Source organism: Capsicum annuum, chromosome 3 (assembly GCF_002878395.1).
Source record: "Capsicum annuum cultivar UCD-10X-F1 chromosome 3, UCD10Xv1.1, whole genome shotgun sequence".
Lineage (NCBI taxonomy): Eukaryota > Viridiplantae > Streptophyta > Magnoliopsida > Solanales > Solanaceae > Capsicum > Capsicum annuum.
Window position 1 is genome coordinate 184,386,404 of NC_061113.1, and position 25,134 is coordinate 184,411,537.

Genomic DNA, 25,134 nt, shown 5'->3' on the forward strand with positions numbered 1-25,134 from the left:
CCTCCACAGTAGGATCAAGGTTGGAATATGAATATTGTACCAAAATATTTAAACACAAAATAAATAATTAAAACTAATTTAATTCATCGTAGCATCTAAAATACATACACCTACTTGTAATCAACTACTCAACTCGTATGAATTAAAATGTGCATGATAAATAAAACATGTATTCTAAGCGATAATGTTTTGTGCTATTTATTAACATATATGTAAAAATGATTTAAACTTTAACCATGACTGTTATACCTTGCTAAACATGTCGGACATAAACTGATTGTATTGTGGCCTGACTGTCATGACCTTTCAATTCAAAATCCTTGGAATTTGATTACCCTGTCGGACTGTAATGCATTTTTTAACTTTAAAGCAGCTTCTAAACATCCACAAATTAAGCATGTGAGACATTCCACATAACCTATATAATTGCTTCTCTATAAAAAAAAAAAATGCTTGCCTCAGGGAAGTCATCAACTAGGAGAAAGCCACTTTACCCCAAGGAAATCTTCATACTTTTCATTCTCAACCATCTTAAAATCTGGTGGAATTGGTGCATCTTTTAATTGAGAAAATAAAAATGTGTCGATGAAGTAGAGAATGTCCATGTTGAGAGCATCTTGATTATCGTCAAAAATTTTCATCAGAAAATGTTGTACTAATCTTTGCTTATTAGCCCCATTTATTAATTGGGGAAATACATCTGCATCAAGATGTTGGGTAATGAATTTTAATTTTGAGAATCTTCAATATTGTCGGTGCATTTCAAACTAATGAGTAAGGCAAATTCAAAGATTGAAAATCTAAGAACATTGGGATTAACGAAAACATATCTCTCATCTTAATTGTAGAGTTGATTCTCAAGCATAATTAAACAATTTGTAATTTCCTATGTTATTGGACCTTGGGATCTTGAGATAACACTCAAAAATTGTCTCAACAAACATGTCAAGTACTTCTTGTCCGATAGCATCTTTAAAATCATCTTTGAACTTTGCATTACAGGAGCTTCCAAATCTTAATAGATGTGGTGGAATCTCCTTGATAACATAACTCATACCCTGAAAATGACATACAAAGTATAGTTAATTTTGAAAGAGATACATGCTACATCTGAGATTACCAAAAATATACACATAATACTACTCTGTACTCTTGTAAAAGATACACACTATTATGAAAGATACATATATCTACAACAACATATACATTTACATATATTGTAAGAAATACATATTACAATATAATAAATAACAGTATACCTCTTGTTGTAGTAAAATGTATCTTGCATATACATAACTCACCCAAAATATATTGTGAGAGATACATACGATACATATAAAAAATTTATATGTATCTCTCATATGGATATTTCACACAAAAAAATTAAAATGAGAGATACATACAACTATGGTGTTACATACCCAAAGATACAAGGTGAAAAAAATGTATCAAATGTATCTAAATATGTATCTCGGACGAAATTATTGCCCAATAACAAATATGCAACACCTTTGGAAGGGTGTAATCTTGTTACAACTTCAATAAAAAAAATTACGAACTACAAATCCTTAACATGCATTTTCAAAACTTTAGCCTGAATTGTGTAGCTTAACTGTCATAACATGTACCCACAGGATATATGGGCCCCAGATTTAACCCCCTGATCGGGCCCCAGTGCGTGTAGCCGCACGAACTAGAGAATAATCGCATATATATTCACACGGGGGAATTGAACCTCCTAACATATACTAAAGTGACTTAAACACCCAATTATGTAATGACTTATAGGAGACTTGAACCTCCCTAATCATGAAATAATAATAATGAGGGAGACTCAAACCTCCCTGGTAACTTTGTCCCCAGCATTGGCAAATGGGATTTCCACTGTCGGTCATCCAGACCTCCACTTTCACGAATCAGCTACACAACCCTTATTAGAGCCCAATTAAAACATTTATCACATAATCCCAATCATGGACCACATTTCATATTAAGGCATACATTGTTGGTATCTTCATACCAACTACACTTGCAAGGTAACATAGCATGCCAAAACAATTTTCATTAACTTGGAGAAAACAACTTCCTTTGTTCATAAATACAAGGTGGGGGAACACTGAATCCCTATGTTCATTAAATCATAACATTGTGTTTCAAATACCTCTTTATATCATGTAATAGTTCAAGCCTAGTTCCATTTACAAATTCTCACCTTTCTCATAACTCAAAACTATTTTCACTCTATGGGATTGGGGCAATAACCACTTCAAAAGTCACAAGTTTGGGAAAATCACAATTCCCTAGTTCATTCGCCATACCCATGCACCCACAAGTTCAAAACCATATTTAAAGAATGAATAATCATAATTAAATCATGGGAAAACATTGTTCAACAATAAGCATTCAAAATACACAACCCTTGTTTTCAAAACCAAAACAATTCCATGTGAATAACACTATCATACATATTCATTTTAACAAATTAAAAATGAGGGAAGAGTCACATGCCTGTAATAGTAAGATGTATGGAGAGAAATCACCCTTGAAAGCCCTAATTGATCAACCTATTGAAAATCTTAAGTGTTCTTGACCATAAGGAATTTGAGAGTGTTGAGAAGTTACTTTGATGTGTTTATGAGGGCTAATGATATGCCAAAAGGGTTATAAGACGTGGGTTTCAAGTTGGGTAAGAGGGGAAATGTCTAGAATGCCCTTAAATTAAAAGCTGAAAAAAAGGTCACCTTTGAGTATGAGTCAACTCTTGACTCATAGCCACTCCTTACGACTCATTACCATAAGTCATAACCAAGGCAGTACCACCAAGGCATCCTACACTGTTATCCTTACGACTCAATGGAACCACTCGTAATAGGACCCTACGACTCATAGGGTGTAGTCTTAGTCAACATAGATCCCAAATTAGGACTTACACTAAACACCCTACTATTACACCTAACCAATCGTAACATATCCTTACGACTCTTACTGATCCATTTATACTAAGAGCAAAATCTAGCCACAAACTTACTGGTTTAGTTATGACTTATCCCAATGACTCGTCAGGACACCCTATGACTTATAGGTAAGTCATTACCAAGGCAGTGGGCCCAAAGCTCAAGAAATTTCCAAGAGCCAATAATCTTGGGTGTTTTAATTCCCCCTACTTGGATCATTTATCCTTCAATGATGGGACAAGACATTTATTAGCACGAATTAAATCCACATACCTCTACCCTTACCTTTAACAAAAATAGAAAACAAAGATGTTAAGGAAATCACTCTTTCCTTTAACAAGTTAGAAAACAAAGTTTTTAAGGAATACACATACGTTAAGCACGATTATCTGGAGCGAAAAACAGAAATGGATACTTGGACTTCATTTCCTTTTCGGCTTCCCAAGTAGCCTTTTCAACCTTGTGGTTCCTCCATAGAACCTTTACCAAAGCTACGTCCTTCGTTCGCAACTAATGAACTTGCTGATCTAAAATTTCAACCGGGACTACCCTCATAATATAAGGAATCGGAAATACCTACCTCCTTTAAAGGAACAATCATTGAAGGATCACCCACGCACTTTCTCAACATCAAAACGTGAAACACCAGATGAATAGAGCTCAAACTAGAGGGTAACTCTAATTCATACGCAACACTACCAACCCTATTCAACACCAAGTACAGACCAACATATTGGGGACTGGGCTTCCTCTTCTTATCCAACTGCATCACTTCTTTCATGGGCGATACCTTTAATAACAACCAATCACATCACGAAACTCTAACTCCCTTCGCCTACATTTGCGTAGGACTTTTGGTGACTTTGAGTGGCTTTAATCCTATATCGAATCACCTTCACCTTCTCTATTGCTTGGTGAACTAAATCTGGGCGAAATATCCCAGCCTCACCAACTTCAAACCACCTGATAGTAAACCCACACCTCCTACCATACAGGGCCTTGAAAGGATCCATACCAATACTAGAGTGGTAGCTATTATTATATGCAAACTCTATAAGAGGTAAATAATCCGCTCAACTACCACCATACTCAATCACATAAGCTCTATGCATGTCTTCCAATGTGTGAATAGTCTTTTTTGCTTGCGCATCTGACTGCGGGTTGAAAGCAGTACTAAGGCTTACTTTATTTTCCAAACATCTCTGAAATGAACACCAAAACTACGATGAGAAATGATTGCCATAATTTAATATAATAGAAACAGGTGCCCCATTCAACTTCGCAATCTCTTGGAGGAACAACTTTGCATAGTCTTCTGCCTAAAAATTTGTTCTTATAGGTAAGAAGTGAGCAGACTTAGTCATCCTATCCATGATGACCCAAATCAAATCAAACTGATTTCGACACCTAGGAAGACCGATAACGAAATCCATATTAATCACTTCCTACTTTCACACAGGCAACTTGATTTCTTTATAAAACCCTCCGAGCTGCAAGTGTTCAACCTTCACTTGTTGACACACCATACATTTTGCCACAAAGCTGGCCACTACTCTCTTTATATTGTTCCACCAATAAATCTTCTTAAGATCATGATACATCTTTGTCGAACTAGGATGAATGGCATAACGCGACTCATGAGCCTCAGCCATGATCCTTTCAGACAACCCATCTACATCGAGAACACAAACTTGCCTTGGTACCTAATGATACCATCGCCACCAATCTCAAAATCTACAACCTTTTGCTACCCATATCTCTCTTAAGTTTCATTAAGACAAGATCCAATACATGTTTTTTCTTTATTTCAGTACCAAGAGAGGATTGCACCACCTTTTGCACAAACACACCCCCATTCTCAAAGTCCAAGAGAAAACCTCCAAGGTTAGCCAAACGGTGAAAATCTTTCACCAATTCCCATTTATCCTCATACACATGAGCTAAAATCTCCATGGATAACCTTGTAAGAGCATTAGCAACCACATTAACTTTACCTGGGTGATAATAGAGACTCATGTCATAATCCTTGAGTAGCTCAAGCCACCTTCTCTGCCTGAGATTTAACTTTTTCTGAATGAATATTTACAATAGGCTCTTATGATCAGAATAAATATCATCATGAACTCCATACAACTAATGCCGCTAGATCTTCAGTGCAAACGCCACAGCAAACAACTCTAAGTCACGAGTTGAATAATTCTTCTCATGAATTTTTAACTGCCTAGAAGCATAGGCCACCACCCTATCATGTTGCATCAATACATAACTAAGTCCCACACGAGACACATTGTAATAAACCATAAATCTATCATTACCTTTGGACAGGGTCAAAACTGGAGATGAAGTCAACTTATCTTTCAACTTTTCAAAACTACCCTCACAAGCGTCAGACCACAAAAACTTTACCTTCTTCTGATTCAACTTGGTCAAAGGAGCAGCAATAGGATAGAAACTTCCATAAACCTTTTATAATAACCGGCTAAACCCAAGAAACCCCAAATATCATTTGGAGTCGTGGGCCTAGGCCCCTTCTTAACTGCTGTGACTTTCTGCAGATCCACCATGATCCTTTTACTAGAAATAACATGACACAGAAAATTAACAGCTTTCAACCAGAACTCGCACTTTGAAAACTTAGCATACAAATTCTGATCTTTCAAGGTTTACAACATAATACGAAGGTGAACGGCATGATCCCCTCACTCTTGGAATACACTGAATGTCATCTACAAATACAATGATGATAAATAAGTCTAAAAAGTGATGAACATCTGATTCATAAGATCCATAAATATTGCCGGGCATTAGTGAAACCAAAAGACATGACTAGGAACTCATAGTGACCATACCGAGTTTGAAAGACAGCCTTAGGGATATCTACCTCTCTAATTTTTAGTTGATGATAACCCAACCAAAGATCAATTTTAGAGAAATATCTAGCACCCTAAAGCTGGTCGAATAAATCTGAGGAAGAGGATACTTATTCTTCATCATAACCTTATTCGACTAATGATAATTGATGCACATCAAAAGGAAATGATCCATCTTATGCATGAACAAAATAGGAGCACCCCACAAAGACGCATTAGAACAGATGAAACCCTTATCAATGAGGTCTTTCAATGGCTTCTTAATCTCCTTCAACTCAGCCAAAGCCATTCTATAAGGAGGGATAGAGATAGGACGAGTGTCCAGAATAAGGTCAATCCCAAAATCAATCTCTCTATTGGGAAGGATACCAAGAATATCATCAGGAAAAACCTCGGGGAATTAATTAACCATGGGAACGAATTGCAAAGAAGGACCCTCTGAGTTAGAATCTTTAACCTAGGACAAATGATAAAGATATCCCTTGGAAATTAACTTTTGACCTTTAAGATACGACATAAATCTTCCCTTAGGCACTAGAGAACCCTCTTTCCACTCAATGACTGGCTCATTAGGGAATTTAAATATGACCTCATGGGTTCGACAATCTAAGGAGGTATAGCATGAGTGCAACCAGTCCGTCCCCAATATGACATCAAAATCAACCATGTCTAATTCTATCAGATCTACCAGAGTTTATCTGCCACCGACAGATACCACACAACCGCTATAGACTCTTCTAGTAACCACAGAGTCACCCACCAGGGTAGAAATAGAAAGGGAGTCAGGGATATACTTAGGACCAAAACCAAAATGCACAGCTACAAATGGGGTCACATAAGAAAGAGTAGACCTAGGATCAAGCAAGAAATAGACATCATGGTATAAGAATCTTAATATACCAGTGAAGACATCGGGAGATGCCTCAGAGTCCTAGTGCAGTAGCAAAAGCATACAAGCGATTTTGGCCAGTACTGGTACTAGAATTAAAAGCAGCACCCTTTGGTGCAGGGGCTGATGAATTGGCAACAGGAATCTTATTTTCCCCTGAAGCAGCCTTAGAAGGACAATCCCTCTACAAGTGACCAATCTGACCATATTTAAAATACCTATTCCTCCCATCTTCACAAAAACCATGGTGCACCTGCCCGTAAAATCTACAAAGAGAATATAATAAAGCTAACTGAGCCTCACTAGCCTGAGATTGGAAACCTTATGCCCTATACCTACTATCATGCTGAGTACGATGATTACTCAATGGCTTCGAATAATGAGCACTAGTCGTAAAGTAAGAACCATAACTCTTCCACTTTTTCTTATACCACTTTCCACCATCTCTACCACTCTATTGTTTGGCCTTCACCTTGGTAAAAAAATCTACATATTTTACTTTGCCTTTCCCCTATCCCTGTCTACTTCTTCTTCTCTTCCTTAACCTGTTGCACATATGCAACCAATCTAGAGATGTCCATATCCTTGTTCAACAAGGTAGCCTTACTCTCTAGAATCAGATCATGGGATAACCTAGAAGAAAATTTTCTCATTTTAGCCCTCATGTTAGACACTAACTTAGGAGCATACCAAGAAAATCGATGGAATTTCAAAGCATACTCCTTGACCGTCATTCTATGTTGCTTTAAATTAACAAATTCTTCTGTTTTTGCCTCCCTTAACTCCTAAGAAAAGAAGCGGTCTAGAAAAGCACTAGAGAAATTATCCCACAGTGTGGATTCGGCATTATCTCCCCTAGATTGTTCTCATTCCTCATACTATTGTATGCTACATTCTTCAGTTAATAGGCAGTAAATTCCACACCCTCTACATTAGTAGCATTCATAACTCAAAAGATCTTCTCCATCTCATTGATAAAGTTTTAAGGATCTTTCTTTACTTTAAAACCAGTGAACACAGGAGAACTCAACCTCATAAACTAGCCAACCCTTGTGGCCTCAGAAAATAAAGTAACAGAAGCTACACGCTCAAATTGAGAAGCTACCAACTGAGCCAACGTATGAATAGACTGATGAAACTCCATATTTGACACAACATCCTGAGGAGCTCGAGGATGAATAGAGAGGACCAGCAGGTATGTACCCCATAAGAAGGGTGTGTCCCTTTAGCATTATCCTCAAGTGGGGCAGAGGAGTTTCCATAATTATCAGATCTTCTTGGAGGCATGATCTTAAAGGAAAACAATTGGGAATTAGAGAGAATCAAGACCTCAGACTCTATAGCTTGAAATATAACAATAAGGAAGAAAAACATTCCTAAATGCCTCGTAGCCTCTCCCTTATAAGTGTGGTTCGCTACTCACCGATAAAAGAGACTCTACTCAATACAACTTTGCTGGACACCCAATGACACCAAACCTAGGCTTTGATACCACCTTGAAATGACCTAAACTAAGGCTTATCCGTGTCGGGTATCTCAATTTCTACGTGGATTGGAGATTACCTATTGCATCTAACCAACCTAAACACAACACACCCTAAAATTGAATGAATCATGAACATATAACAAGATAGCATGCAACAACTTACAAAAATTTCAATGCAAGTCTATGACCAACCACCAACTACCGACCAAACGACCGACTGACACTGCTCAATAACCACAGTAGTCTAAACAAAGCCTTCTATACAATGATCCAAAATTAAATATCAATAAATTATTGGGACATGCCTCCCATAATAGCTAAAAATAAGTCTAAGACATAAGAGGAACAAAACACAAAATATAGACTTCTGATGTATAAAAGCTCACCACTTTAATGTCAACTCACTAGATGATCCCGAATCCTAATTATTGAGCAGGAGAAATAGAAGTATGACCAATTTCTGCATCGCGTGAGGATGCAGCATCCAAAAATGATTAGCAGAGTGAACACTAGCATATAACTCGGGGATAAAGATAACATAATGATATGATCAATAATTTAGTATCATTCAAACTAATGCACATAATCAGATGCATATACATATATATATATATATATCACATTTCGGGATAGGTAACAAGGTTTAACTTGTATTTTCAAAACTTTAGCCTTGATTATGTAGCTCAATCGTCAGAACATGTACTCACGGGCTATATAGGCCCCAGCTCTCACCCCCTAGTCAGGCCTCAGTGCGTGTAGCTACACGAACCAGAGAATAATCTCATAAATATCCACACGGGGGACTCGAACCTTCCAACATATACTAAGATGGCTTAAGCACCCGATCATGTAATGATTTACGGGGGACTCAAACCTCCCTAATCATGAAATAATAATATAAAGGGGGACTTGAACCTCCCTGGTAACTTTGACCCCCGCGTCGGCAAATGCAATTTCCAGTGTCGGTCACTCGAACCTCCACTTTCACGACTCGGCTACACAATACTTATTAGAGCCCAATTAAAGTATTTATCACACTATCCTAATCATGAACCACATTTAACATTAAGGCATACATTTTTGGTATCATCATACCAACTACACCTGTAAAGTAATATATCATACCAAAACAATTTTCATTAACTTGGAGAAAATAACTTCTTTTGTTTATTAATACAAGGTAAAGAAACACCAACACCCTTTGTTCATTAAATCATATCATTGTGTTTCAAATACCTCTTTATATCATGCAATAGTTCAAGACTAGTTTAATTTATAAATTCCCACATTTTTCAAAACTCAAAACCAATTTCACACTATAGGGTTGGGGTCATAACCACTTCAAAAGTCACAAGTTTCAGAAAATCACAATTTCCTAGTTCATTCACCATGCCCATGCACCCACAAGTTCAAAACCATATTTAAAGCATGAATAATCATAATAAATCATGAAAAAACATTGTTCAACAATAAGCATTCAAAACCCGCAACCCTTGTTTTCAAAATCAAAATAATTTCATGTGAATAACGCTTTAATACATATGTTTTTTTAACAAATTAACAATGGGGAAAGACTCACATGCCTGTCATAGTAAGATGTACGGAGAGAAATCACCCTGGAAAGCCCTAATTGATCAACCTCTTGAAAACCCTAAATGTTCTTGACCTTGAGGAATTTGATATGTTTATGAGCGCTAATGATACCCTAAAGGGGTTATAAGATGTGGGTTTCAAGTTGGGTAAGAGCGAAAATGTTTAGAATTCTCTTAACTTAAAAACTGAAAAAAAAAAAAGGTTGTCTTTGAGTACAAGTCAACCCTTGACTCATAGCCACTCCTTACGACTCATCACCACGAGTCGTAATCAAGGTAGTACCACCAAGGCACCCTACATTTTTATCCATACGACTCAATGGCACCACTCGTAATAGAACTCTACGACTCGTAGGGTCTAGTCGTAGTCAACACAGAACCCAAATTGGGACTTACACTGGACACCTTATGATTACACTTAACGACTTGTAACATATCCTTACGGCTCTTAGTGAGCCACTCGTAATCAAAGCAAAATCTAGCCACAAACTTACAGGTTTGGTTACGACTCGTCCCAACGACTTTTCAGGACATCCCACGTGAGTCGCTACCAAGGCAGTGAGCTCAAAGCTCAAGAAATTTTCAAGGGCAAAAAAATCGGGGTGTTTCAGAATTAGTAAATCCTCTTTTCTTAGAATTATCCACTCATTTTTTCTTAGCCTTTTTGGATATTTTTCACGCAATTTCTTCATCATAGTGGGATCGTTTCGGTGTTTGAATCTATTTTCATGAAAATCATCAGATTTTTGTCAAAAATATCAGGAACAAAATTAACATCTTCTTCATATTGTTTGGTATTGTATATTTGAGAGATTACAAGACTAAAAGATGGTCCTGAATTTTATATTCATTATGTCAATTAAACCGATACAGGTTCAAATTTTTGATATGTTAACCCTTTGTTCAGCAATATTAATGAAATAACCTTAGAAAAATTTAAGATGAAGATTAATTTGATTTTTGATATGAGTTGTTGAACATGATAAGAAGATAGTGAATATGAATTTGGGGGAAATATCTTAATTCAAAAATTTGAAGAACTGGAGATAATTATTAGAAGAAATCGCACCTACAAATTCGCCGTAGAAGGAGGATGAAACTGAAGATCAGTTGGTAAAATTATATCTGAAAAAAATGAGTATTTTAGGATGAATGTCCAATTTTTATTAAAAGCAATAAAACTAGAAATATTTGTAATTTATACAAAGTGAGGAATTTTTAATATTTTTAATAACTTAAAGTTGTAATTTTACGAGGAAAGAAAGAAAAGAGAGCCCATCCCTTTTTATGCGAGGAAAGTGCCTTATCTTGGACTTTAGCACGTTGGCAAATGACAAGTTGTAATTTGGAAAAGTGGCCTATTCTCAAACGGGAATAATGGCAAAATTCTTATAATGGGCCCCATCCTACCCAAATTCAAATTGTTGGGATGCCTAGACCCGACCCCACTCCTTAGAAGTCCGTTAGACTCAAATACCGAAGTTTTCGCTAAACCACTCTGTAGTAAAGAAAGAGGGAGTAGTAGGATGAAATAGTATTACATATCTTAGAAAGTACTCTTAGAAACAAATAATTTGTAGATACATCTGAGCTGACAAGAAATTATGCAAGACTGAGTGAATGATGGTGCTTCTTGGTGACTGATATTAAGAAAACAATGTCGTGTTCACCTGAGAAACCAAATTTCAGGTCACCATTGAAAGAGCCACCATCTCCTAGCTGGAATGATTTGTTGCTAAAGAAGAAGAAAGCGCTGAATCACGTCCTTTTCACTATGCATCTTCAATCCCGTAAGCCATCATCATCTCCTTCTCCGCAACTTCGTAAATCCCTAGATTTCACCCTTCCTTCTCTTGTCTCCGATCCAACTTCCCTTCTTTCTGATGAAATACTTCTTTCCATTCTCTCTAAACTCCCTAATTCCCAAAGAAACTCCAATTCCCTTGTATCCAAACGCTGGCTCAATCTCCAAGGCCGTCTCGTGAGGTCCATTAAGCTTCTTGATAGGGATTTCCTTGTTTCAGGTAGGTTGTTTGTTCGGTTTCCAAATCTTATCCATGTTGATATGGTGAACGCGTCTCTGATTTCACCCGGGAATTCTGGTGTTTTTTACTCTCATCAGTTGCTTTCTTCGCACGTGGATTGTAATGCTGATGCGAAAGATTGGTTTCTCAAGGAAAGATTTGTGTTGCCTTGTGATGAAATTGATAAGGGGTTGAGAATACTAGCCAGTGGTTGTCCTAATTTGCGTAGATTGTTGGTGGTAAATGCTAGTGAATTGGGATTATTGGGCGTGGCCGAGGAATGTCCAACTTTGCAAGTGCTAGAATTGCACAGATGCAATGATCAGGTTCTTCGTGGGATTGCAGCCTGTCAGAACTTGCAGATATTGAGATTGATTGGAAATGTTGACGGATTTTATAAATCTTCGGTTACTGATAGTGGACTGACTATTTTAGCTCAGGGATGTAAGAGATTGGTGAAGCTAGAGTTGAGTGGTTGTGAAGGGAGCTATGAAGGGATTAAGGCAATAGCACAATGTTGTCAAATGCTGGAAGAGTTAATTCTTCGTGATCATCGGATGGAGGGTGGTTGGCTGTCTGCTCTTTCATACTGTGAAAATTTGAAGACTTTGAGGTTTTTGTCTTGTAAAAGTATTGATAATTGTGGATGGTTTGATGAAGATGTAGGATCTTGCCCAGCACTTGAAAGAGTACATTTCGAGAAATGCCAATTAAGAAATAAGGAGAGTTTGAGGACATTGTTTCTACTATGTCAAGATGTTAGAGAGGTTATTTTCCACAACTGTTGGGGATTGGATAATGAAATGTTCACTCTTGCCTGTGGTCTAAGGTATTGGTCATCTAATTCTGTTCTCGTTTACTTTGCTTGTTGGTGCGGGATTAGCCTTTTGTTATGCATTTGACATACATGAACTTATTGCGTTTAGGCTTTATGACTTTGAAATGTAATTCCTGAATATTGTAAAGAAATGACTTTGTAGCTTCCACAGTAACCCCCCACCCCTACCCCACCCACAAAAAAAAACTTGTATAATAGATGACAAAATGAAGGGATAGTGCTTGCTTGTAGTGGGTGCAGTTTATGTTAAGTACTTGTGTTAAGGATAGATTGATCTTCAGACAGTTTGTTTATGCTTTTGTAGTCATGCACCCTCTTGGTGTTTCAGTTATTAATTTTAAAAGAGCCTTACCTTTTCTCGAGGAGTATACCCTTCCATTTTGCATTAGAGAAAGCACATAATGTCGAGGACATGACAATTATGCTTCGATTCAATATTGATGCTTGATTTATCAATTATCTTTTTGAATATATGAGGTCCAGTTTTGAGTTTTATCACTGAACTTGCTCATCTGGCAATGTAGCATCATATTTTGTTTTGCATTCAGTTGGAGCAACGGTAAAGTTGTCTCTGTGTGATGACCGGTCACGGGTTCGAGCTGTGGAAGCAGCCACTAATGCTTACATTAGTGTAGGTTGTCTAAATCACACCCTTTTGGGTGTGGCCTACATGAAAACAGAATGCACGGAATGCTTTGTGTACTGAGCTGCATTTTTATATTCACTGGAATAAAGGCCCTGTAATTAACTAAATAACCTTACATTAGGAATTCGTATGTCACAGCTTCTTTTTGGTGTTATTTTCTACAGGAGAGTGAAGTCTCTTTGCCTAGAAAGCTGTTCACTGCTCACGACTGAAGGCCTCGAATCTGCACTCCTTTCTTTGAAGGAGATCCAGAGCCTCAAGGTGATTTCATGTGGCAATATAAAGGATAGTGAAATCAGTCCAGCACTTTCTACATTGTTCTCCGCACTAAAAGATTTTCAGTGGAGACCAGACACAAAAGCTCTTCTTTCAGCTGGTCTTGCGGGAACTGGCATGCGAAAAAGGGGCAATAAACTGTTCAAGAAGACGTGCGACTGGAAGTCACTGCCTGGTGCATAGACTGGATACTAGATTTTACCTCCTCATCATGCGTATAAGGACTTTTAACACATGAAAGAGGTCAGTGTACTGTCAGCAATGAGGCCTTGATGTCATATCCTGTACTTGTAGTCGTTTAAGAATGTAATGTAGGAACTATAGGAAAATTGGCACTTTCTCAGGGTAGAGATGGAGAAAGAGGCCTAATTTAATGTATACGGCTCAATGTTGTACCCTCAGGAGCATTCAGCTAAGCCATCTCGCTGTATCTTCTTTGTCGAGCTTAATGGTATTTCTGTATAGGAACCCCAAAAACTCTTGAAAAGGGGTTTTCCTATCTACAATGTTTTAAAAAATTTTGTCACCTTTTATGCAATTACTATTGCCTTCCACAATTGCCTGAAAGCATATTAGATATGAACCATACCAGCTAGCGTGTCATTTTTGGAGAAGATGAGAACCAGAACAATTTTCTACATCAAGGGCATCTATGTCAAAATGAAATTTTTGGGTATTAACACCTTCGTTCTTTGATAATTAGATGAGACTTCTCTTTGAGACTTATTTCTATATAAAATGCATACTCATTTCTAAATATTAGCAATTTAGAATTATGTCACATCCAGGTTCTCATCTAAAGTTCAAATTTAAAATTTTGTGTTTCATCTTTTCGTTCTGTTACTGTCAACTCATTAGTTCGTTCTGTTACTGTCAACTATTAGAGTAGTTGTTACTGGTTTATCTCTTCTTTAGCAAGGTTGTTAGAATTTAGTGTTAGTTTAAAAGACATAAAGTGACCACTCAAATTTGTCTGAGATTCACAAAAATACACTTTAACATTGCGGATAATCTATTAACCCCTAAACAATTTAAAATAGTATAAATAGGACTTTTTTGTTCAATCTCAGTTGCAAGAAAAAAGTGTCAATCACGCACCCAATAAATAATGCTTGTCACATGTCACATTTATTTAATATCCTAATATTTATTTTTATTGAATATTTTTTTCTTATTTTATTTTTTTTATACTTTTTTCTTTGTCTTTTCTCTTACCTTTCTTCTTCAATCCTATTGTGTGCTAATAAAGCCCAACTATTTGCTCCAACTTCATTATGTTTCTTCTTCAATCTTATCGCTGATTATCTCTGGCATAGCTATCATCAACATTGTTGCTATATTCATCTCCATTATGTTTATCATTAATTATAGCGAAATAAAAATTAAAATCAAAATCTCCACAAAATCAATTGTAAAGTTTTTACCACTCATTAATGGAAAATAATGGATCAAATATTTTGATAAACTTGTTCAGTTAAAAAAAAATAAACATTAATTATAAATTAGAGAAGAAATTTGTCAAAAAAGGATCTTGAAGGAACAAATAAAAACGACAAAAAAATATAAAGAGAAAAGCAAGAAGATTAAGGCCAGAAATTAGGGCTGCTGGACTTTTTTTTCAGATGTATTTTCTTGCTAGACGGCTGAAAGAAGGTTCTGTAGCTATATATATATATGGATACTTCAAGCAATCACATAAATTCGTCTTGTTTGAAATATTGAAGAACTTTGCTGAAATTTGTGGAGTTACTTGCAAGCTCTCTGAACTCGCTCAACTCACTCAAATTCGATCCTTTATGCTACTGGCTAGACATTTAATTTTTCATTTATCTCTGCCTTTGCCTTTTGCATAGAGTAATTTAGAATTCCTTCTTTATTTGGTCGGTTTAATCAAAACTAAAAAAAAAAAAATTAAGGAAAATCTTAATGAAATGAAGAGGAGGAAATGATGAAAAAAGAAGAAATTATAAAAAATGACAAAGAATAGGTGTCTAATTGTGGATCTTCTCAAGGAAGAAGATGAAGAAAAAGAAAAAATAGAAAAAGTAAAATGAAAATACATAAAGTAAGAAAAAGTAACATTTTCTTAATTAAATATATGCTGGAAAAAAAAAGCAAAAGCAATTGATTTTGCTTGTTCACTCACTATCGGAGAGTGAAACACACTCTACAAGCCACCTAAGCTTATAAGGAGGTGACAGATACATACTAAAAAAGAAATAAGGGGATAATGAATCGCCTGCAAAGTTAAAGTATCTTTGTCACATCCCAAACAACCTCTAGGCGTGACTGGCTCCCGCTAACACCACTTGCCGGGAAAATTAATTTTCCATAAATTCACAACGTCTATAATATTAGGATAAAAATTTATACAACTCCAAATCTTGAAATAATTATTAAATGCAAAGTAGTTAACCACCCAGTTATAATAATACGGTTTATGAAAACAACAGTACTTAAATAATAATTATCTAGCCTCAAATCCCACACCAAGATCATGGAGCATCTTTATATGAGTTCGACTTTCGCACATGCAAACCCAATTAAAAGAAATATAATATAAAAATAACTAAAACTGGATGACAGCCTCCACGAACAATGTGAAGGCTCACCTCAGCAACAGAATCCATACATAAAGACCGTCAGCCACAAGTCTCTCTTTCTGCAACCGTATCTACAAATATGCAAGTAAGGAATGAGCTATATATAAATATAACCCAGTAAGATCCACTACCCACTACTTTAATACCCCTGGAACAAGTGTTAGAAAATACAAGGCACAACAAAATACTCAAATAATATGTACATAATGTCTCTCATAAAGTAATGTCAATAAGATCCAAAGAAAGTTCAAAAAGCCACTCTGTATCTCAACTAAGCCAACTCTCACGACTTGTCATAAACGACAGTGAAGGTGATCGGCCTAACACCCCGACAATTCCATGGCAGCATTTATAATTCCCCAAAAGTCTACTACGGCAGTATATACAAGCCCCTAACATATTACGGCAGCATAAGTAATGCCCCTAACATATTACGGCAGCTATGTATGCCCCTAGAGACTATAACGGCAGCGAAGAAGATATGTCCAACTCCCCAACATCACCTCATATATTTTCACTAAACGGCTCTTACTAAACTTTACAAATACACATCCACAAATGATCAATCCACCGATTCTACCAAGCCGCACATTTGTTCTAACACATGGACTAGGCAGAAAAACATAACTTTTGTAAAGCAAATTTGAAAAGCAAGCATCAAAGCTTAAAGTCTCACTTACCTCGCTAATGACAAGTTTTCCAACTTTGCAATGTGTAGAACATCAATCAACAACGACCAAAAGGATCAATCTAAAATAAAATATTAAATAACAATATCAATTATATTATTCGAGGTCAAGTCTCAACATCCCTAACCTTTAAGTTTAGAGCTAAATCTCAATATCTCACACCTTAACCCTTGAGTTTAAGAATAATCTAACAAAAGAGAGGCTGCTAAACAAGAAATTTAAATTACTGGCGAATGTTTTCATCATTGTTAATCAATATCACATCATGAATATTCCCCCTTGTTTGTTTGTTTAAAGTGATGAAATTATCAAACTAAAACAACACCTATTGAAAGAATATGGTTTCTGTACACATAGTGCACTTTGTTTCTTGTTTCTTCTTTCTCTCTTCTTTATTTTATTTTTCAATACCAATTCAACATTAACAATTAATTCCTTCACTTTAGACCAATCATAATCCCCAATTAATTCTATTCTATATAAGCCCCAATTAATTTTATTCTATCACTTAACATCATGAACAAACACCTGTGCTAATATCATAAGCACTCAATGCCCTACTTACAAGTACTTTAATTTTCATGCCAAAGAACAATGAAAAGGTTCTTACCTTAACAACTATAGCTTCAATCCCACTTCTGTAAACGTTTTTATCCTACACTGCCTGTTGATATCTTTCGGGAATAAAGGAAGCCATATTTATAGCCCAAGTATTTGCTTGTAATGTTAGATACATGAAACTGAAGAAGGCTTTTGGCTGGACTCTTTTAATTCCCTTAATTAACATTAATAACTGGTTAAAATTATCAATTAACCCTTCTTTTTAAAAAAAATTAACAAGTTCGGATATTACAATCTTTTAGCAAATTCAAAACAAATTCGATAGTTACTTTATATCTTTTCTCTTTTTATTTTGTTGGTAATGTCAAGCTTTGATACGCCTTTTGTTAAAGTAGTTGGGTTGGTAAAGTTTGTTTGGTTCTCCTAAATATATTAAACAATATTTACGTAGTTTATTGATATTTTTTATGGCAAAAGCCATAACTAATTTAATAAAGTTCACTAAGTTTTTGTGTCTTTACTTTGTGTAACGACCTAAAAATTTGATGAATTATGTGAAATTTATTATTTTGTGTGATTTGACTGTTTTACCCCTCTTCATAATTTTATTATGGTATTTCTGGGGTGTGATGGTGACTAACATGTTTTCCAATGCATTTTGGTATCATTTATGCGATATTGCGATTTTTTATGGCTTCGAGCGCCTTATTTTAGACTTATGATGATATCTTTTGATCCGTATAATGGATGGTTGTACAGACTACGCTAGCAGCTATGAAATATCTATTTTAGGCTAGGTATACCTTTGGTTCGGGTCCCGATGCACCCGAGCTCATTTTGACCTATTGATCGGAAAGTTGAAAAATTAAAAATATGGGTATGGGACCCACATTTGATTGAAACGGTCTCAGATGAAAAATCCGACTTCACCAGCAGATCTGAAATATCGATTTTAGGATGTTAGCATATTTGGTATGATATTACGACTTTTAAATCTCATTTCGATCCTCGATTTGGAAAATTATGATTTCGAATTTCGGGGGTCAACTTGGTGAAAATGATATTTTAAAAAAAATTTGATATCGCCATCGCGTTCAGAACATCGAATTAGTGTGGTTTTATAGTTTGTTTGTATATATCGAACTCCGAACAAATCTCGGGCACCCTGTCGAAGTGTGAGTTGGACTTTAAAAAAGAAAAATTGTTGGTGCAGATTTTTTGCTATATATATAGTAGATTTTTCCCTTTTTGGACTAATTTGCTCATTTTTCATCTTGTCTCTTGAGAGTTAAACCCCAAGATAGTGTGAGAGCTTAAAAGTGAAGTTTGTGAGAGCTTGGGAAATTATTAACACCCATTTCTTGGTTTTATTACGGATTTAAGGTAAGAATTCACCCTTTCTTTTAGTAATTTCTTGATTAAATTGTCAAAACCCCAAAAATCTTAGGAAATGATTTTAAACCCAAATTTCACTCCTTTTTACTTGAATAATATTTTTATCTTATAATTACTAGTTTTTCATCAATCTAACCTTTAAAACAACTCTGATTCTTAATTTTAGCCCGGATTTCAAAGATTTTACCCGATAAAGCTCAAAAAATGGTTTTTCTTTGATTTGAACCTCGTTTTTTTGCTCTATTTAACTTGAGTTATCAACCGTAGTTCCTAAAAATATGTTTTCTATATTTTTGAAGTAAATTTCTGATTTTACCCTTTTTTCGAAAACCTGTTTTGGGGATCTGTTTTAACTCCGAATCAAAATTAGCCAATATGGGTGTCGTTGACTTTATTTGATGCGTAGATTTCACAGTTGATTTTTTTAGTAGAGTTCGGGATCATTCGTGGAAAGTAAGGTCGTGGGTTCGAAGTGTAGCGGATCGATTTCGGCTTTTGAAGTAGCTTATGGCTTAACTCTTTTAAACTGGGCTGGGTAGTAAATGATGATACAAAATGCATAGTAAGGGTGGGAACTACTCATGAAAAATGGCTACTTATGTGTTGTGCCCGCGTGGGGGGCCTATATGTAATGTAATTGTCAAAATTGAGTTATTATCTGGTATGTTTAACCGTGTGGGGTCCTATGTGATATTATTAGCCTTGAATACATATGAATAATTTTTTTGTATTGTTATGGTGCTTAATATGGTACCATTGGTGTATGAGACGTGGAAATTCGTGGATGAAACTGAAATAATGAGTGAATATTGGCTCACATGGTTATGGAAATATATCATTGTGGTTGGTTGTGAAAATACTCATTATGATTGGTTGTGAGAATTACATCTTCATATCATACTCATTCATGAAACATTGGTACCATCGTTGCAACATCTGAGACATACTGGCAACACCTTTTTAAAACCCTCCCCGAGGGGATGTACTAGGGAGGAGATATTGTAACACCTTATAAAACCCTTTTTGAGGGATGTGCCGTAAAGGAGATATGAGATATATGGATCGTATATATTGGTTGATGAACCCCCAATGGGTCCTATGTCGGGAAGCTTTAGCTTAGTAGGTGTATACGGGGATTGTGCGACGATCCCAGAGGTTGTGCGACGACCTCGTGCATCATCATCATTATCATATACATTGCACTTACTTTATTATGTTATGTTTTGTTGTATTGGCATATTGACTTGTCATCAATGTATTTATCGTATTTTATTTTACTTGTATTTGATGATTTTGTATATGCATGTTCCCCTTTGTTCTTCTTATATGTGATATAATACATATTTTTGTTCTATCTTAGTGTGATGTTGCAATAAATGTGAGATATATTAGAACTGTTAGTGCAAGCAGTGTGGGCTATCGTTGTGGGATATTTTCTGATTGCAGATGACGTTCCCTTAGTGTATATTTTGTATTCTTTATTTACTACTTTGCTTGGTCGGCCTATGATACCTACTAAGTACAAGTGGACCATACTCATGCCTATTGTGCCCTTTTGGTGCAGGTCCTAGCTCGAGTGCACCTCAACTTACTTGACTCGCGTGATTATTAAAGCTTCCAAGGTAGCGGTTGGACATTCATACGTCTGAAGTTCACCTCTATCTTTCTATAGTAGTTATATCCTTATTAGTATTCAAAGATAGTTATTATTCCTTTGTGGTTATTTTTTCAATGTATTTGACTCTTGGATTGTATTAGTAGTTCTTACACTATCGACAACTGTTTTTGGGCATGATTGATATTTTAGATAAGTTCTTTCCGCATTATTATAATTACTTATATGGTTTGGCTTCATTCTAGAAGCCTTATCTTGGGATATTTCTGTCTTTTCCTCTTTTCGTATTAATTTAGGTGATAAGCTTACTTGTCAAGGTATGCCGTGACAAGTGCCATCATGACCTTTATTTTTGGGTCGTGACAAATTGGTATCAGAGAATCTAGGTTTTATTGGTCTTAACAGTGTAAGAACAAGATGTATAAGAGAGTCTCGTGGATTGATACGTAGATGTTCGTATCTATATTCGAGAGGCTATAGGATGTATTTAGGAAACCTCCCTCATTTTATTTCTTATCATGTGAAATTCTTTCATACATTTTGTTCTGTATTATGTTTCACTCTTTCTGCGCAGATGGTGTGGCTTATACTATATATTAGTTGAGAGATATTATGAGAGATTGGTGGATATCAATTGTCGGTTGTAGGCCTGTTAATGCTCCTGAGTTTTCGTGGGATCAGTTTGTTGATGCCTTTTTAGAGAGATTCGTGCCTTATAGTTTGAGAGATCAGATGTGGGATGAGTTTGATCATTTGGAGTAGGGCTCTATGACAGTTGCTGAGTATGAGGCACACTTCTATGCTATGTCCAGATATTTCTATGATAGTCTTTCCATCAAGTCTAAAAATATTCAGAAGTTTGTGAAGGGTTTGGATATCTTCCTTCAGTTGGCTACGTCTCAGATGGTTGTGATTGGGGCTTGTTTTACGAGTTGTGGATCATACTAATATTACAAAGAGTATTCTTAGTACATCTTAAGGAGGCGCCAAGAAGGCGCGACATTTTGGTGAGTTCAAGAGTCAGACCTCTCGAGGCAGAGATTTTAGAGGTTCTCATGGATACCATGGTAGGACAGTGTAGGCATTTTTATAGAGTTTAGGTAGTGGACCTTCTAGTTCAGCAGTTCAGGGTGGCCATTCGGGCTTACTTGTACCTTCTTCTATTGAGACTGATCATAGAGGTTGCTATGTGTGTGATGAGATTAGCCATATAGCCAAGGACTATCCCTATCAGGTAGTTCAAGCAACTCATATTCCATCTGTGAGGGGTAGGGGTACTACCAAAGGTGTGAGAGGTAGAGATGGTAGAGCCTGTGGTGTTGGTTGTAAGGCTACTCGGCAAATTGGTAGTCGTGGACAGTGTTATGCTCTATGAGCCAAACCTGAGATAGAGGCTTCTGATGTTGTGATTATAGGTATCTTTCTCGTTTATTTCAGACCTGCATCTGTATTATTTGATCTTGGATCGACTTTCTTCTATGTGTCTATATATTTTGCTTTGGGTTTTGATTCTGTTAGTGAGCCTCTTGCCATGCCTATTTGTGTAACTACTCTAGTAGGTGATTCTTTAGTGGTGGATCAGGCTCAACAATATTGTGTTGTGACTTTTTCCTGGTGTGACACTTTGGTAGACTTGATTGTGTTAGATATGGTCGATTTTGATGTTATTTTGGGTATGGATTAGTTGGCTCCTTATCATGCTATCTTAGATTTTTTTGTCAAGATCGTGACTTTAGCTTTGCCGGGTGTGGCAAGGATAGCTTGGAAGGATGCACTTCATTCGGGTCCTAAGAGGATTATATCTTATATTCAGGCTCATAAATTGATTGAGAGGGGATGTTTATCTTACTTGGACTATATTCGTGACACCAGTGCTGTTTTGCCTCTTACCTTAGATTCTGTTTGTATTGTTCGTGAGTTTATGGACATGTTTCCTACAGATTTGCCTGTTATGCCTCCGAATTGAGATATTGATTTCGCCATTGATATTGAGCCAGGCACCAAGCCCATTTCTATTCTTTCTTATAGGATGGCCCCAGTAGAGTTGAAAAAACTGAAGGATCAGTTACAGGAGTTATTGGATAAGGGATTTATCCAACCTGGTGTTTCACCTTGGGGTGCGCCTATTTTTTTGGTGAAGAAAAAGAATGGGTCTATGTGGATGTGTATTGATTATCAGCAATTGAATAAGGTGACAGTTAACAATAAGTATCTTCTTCTTCGCATTGGTGATTTATTTGATCAGCTTCGGGTGCTGCATTATTTTTGAAGATTGATTTGAGATCTGGTTATCACCATTTGAGGATTAGAGCTTCAGATATTCTGAAAACAACTTTTCAAACTCAATATGGTCATTATGAGTTCTTAATCATGTTATTCGGGTTGACCAATGCCCCTGCTGTGTTCATGGAGTTGATGAACCGAATGTTTCGACCATATCTTGACTCCTTTGTTATTGTATTTATATATGATATCTTATTTTATTCTAAGAGCAAGATTAAACATGAGGTGCATTTGCAAATTGTGTTTCAGAGATTGAGGGATAAGAAGTTGTATGCTAAGTTCTCTAAGTGTGAGTTTTGGTTGGAGTCTGTTTCTTTCTTGGGTCATATGGTGATAAAGGAAGGTATTATGGTTGATCCATCCAAGGTTGCAATAGTTCGTGATTAGACTAGACCTACTTTTGAGATTTCTCTTTTATTGCAGCTCCTTTGACTAAGTCTACTCAAAAAAAGATTTACATCTAGTGGTCTGATACTTGTGAGGCAAGCTTCTAAAATCTCAAGGACTTATTGACTTTAGCTTCTATATTGACTTTTCCCAAGGAAGGCGTGGGCTTTACCATATTTTTTATATGCGTCTCATCAAGATTGAAGCCTCATGAGAGGAATTATCCTACCCATGATTTGGAATTGTATGTGATTGTGATTGATTTGAAGTTGTGGAGGCACTACTTGTATGGAGTCCATTGTGAGATCTTCTCAGATTATTGTAGCCTTCAATACTTTTTTACCCAGTAAGATCTTCATATGAGGCAGCGTCGTTGGCTTGAGTTGCTTAAGGATTATGACTTGACTATTATCTACCATCCGAGCAAGGCGAATGTGATTGCAGATGCCTTGAGCCGAAAGTCAACTAGCATAGGTAGCTTGGTGCATCTTTTGACCCAAGAGAGGCCCGTGGCCTTAGAGGTTTAGTCTTTAGCTCACCAGATGGTTAGACTTGATATTTTGACACCTAGGCATGTTTTGTCATTTATGGAGGCTAGATCTTCTTTGATGGAGTAGATTTGAGCTCATCAGTTTGACGATATTGGATTAAGGTTAATTCAAGATAAGGTGTTCAGTGGGGAGGCTAAGGAAGCCTCACTTAATTCAGTTAGATTTTTGAGGATTGGGGGCCAAGTTTATATTTCGAGAGTGGGTGGCTAGATTAGATTGATCTTGGTGGAGGCCCATTGTTCTAGATATTCTATCCATCTAGGTGTGACTAAGATGTATTGTAATTTGAGGCAAAACTACTGGTGGGGTGGTATGAGGCGAGATATGGCATATTTTGTGGCTCGTTGCCTATGTTGCTAGCAAGTAGAGGCCAAGCATATGAGACCTTATGGATTGCTTCAGAGATTACCTATTCTCGAGTGGAAGTGAAAATAGATCCCTATGGACTTTATGACTGGTTTGCCTCATACATCTCATGGTTCTGACAGTTTTTGGGTCATCATGGATCGATTGACCTAGTTAGCTCATTTTTTTAGGTGCGGGTCTCATTCAGTATTGAAAGGTTGGCTCATATCTATATTCGTGAGATTACTCGTCTGCATGGTGTGCCGTGTCTATTATTTCAGATTGAGGTTGTATGTTCATATCTCACTTTTGGACGACTTTTCAGGGTGAGTTGGGTACTCGGGTTGATCTTAACATAGCATTTCACCCCAAACTGATGGTCAGTCAGAGCGGACTATCCAGGTTTTAGAGGATGCTCCGCACATGTATGATGGATTTTGGTAGCCAGTGGGAGCAGCTTTTGGCTTTAGCAGAGTTTGCATATAATAATAGCTACCGTTCCAGTATTAATATGGCTTCTTTTGAGGCACTGTATGGTAGGCTTTATCGCTCCCCAGTGGGTTGGTTTGATGTTTCAGAGGTGAGACCTCAAGGTACAGGCTTGCTTCGTGAGTCTTTGGTTAGAGTTTGGATCATTCGGGATAGACATCGAGCAACTCAAAGTAGGTAGAAGTGCTATGATGATTGTAGACTTCATGCCTTGAGAAATGGTGTTGTGATCGTATTTTTCTTCGAGTTTCACCCATGAAGGGTGTGATGAGATTTGGGAAGAAGGATAATCTTAACCCTAGGTATATTGGTTCATTTGAGATTCTTTGGACTATTGGTGATGAGGCGTATGAGTTGGCTTTGCCCCCTGATCTATTAGCTATTCATCTAGTTTTTCAAGTTTCTATGCTTCGTCTTTATATTTTAGATAAGTCTCATATTATTCGTTGGGAGCCAGTTCAGTTAGATAAGATGTTGTCATTGTTGAGGAGTCGATCTCCATTTTGGCTAGGGATGTTAGGTGATTACGCTCTAGAGTTATCTCTATAGTTAAGGTTTAGAGGCGACATCGACCTGTAGATGAGGCTACTTGGGAAGTTGAGTTTGATATGTGTAATTCTTATCTCCAACTCTTTGTTGAT

General features: G+C 36.6%; 1 protein-coding gene and 1 long non-coding RNA gene across 2 annotated transcripts; one reads left to right on the forward strand and one right to left on the reverse strand.

Moving 5' to 3' along the window:
• Positions 1–792: 792 nt before the first annotated feature.
• Positions 793–10,961, reverse strand: LOC124896739. The gene is made up of 2 exons (XR_007053133.1): positions 10,861–10,961; positions 793–1,058 (listed from the first exon to the last, which is right to left on the reverse strand). It is a non-coding gene; the product is annotated as an uncharacterized LOC124896739 (long non-coding RNA).
• A 318-nt stretch (positions 10,962–11,279) lies between these two features.
• On the forward strand, positions 11,280–13,995 carry LOC107863519 (F-box protein At5g51370). The gene is made up of 2 exons (XM_016709457.2): positions 11,280–12,644; positions 13,464–13,995. Exons 1-2 carry the CDS (start codon positions 11,449–11,451, stop codon positions 13,756–13,758), a joined length of 1,491 nt encoding a protein of 496 aa, XP_016564943.1. The 5' UTR covers positions 11,280–11,448; the 3' UTR covers positions 13,759–13,995.
• The last annotated feature ends 11,139 nt before the right edge of the window (positions 13,996–25,134 follow it).

Excerpts from the sequence above, each read along its gene's own strand:
- LOC107863519 (XM_016709457.2), top strand. The coding sequence starts at position 11,449 with ATGTCGTGTTCACCTGAGAAACCAAATTTCAGGTCACCATTGAAAGAG. Across the intron at positions 12,645-13,463 it reads ACTCTTGCCTGTGGTCTAAG|GAGAGTGAAGTCTCTTTGCC; the intron begins GTATTGGTCATC and ends TATTTTCTACAG.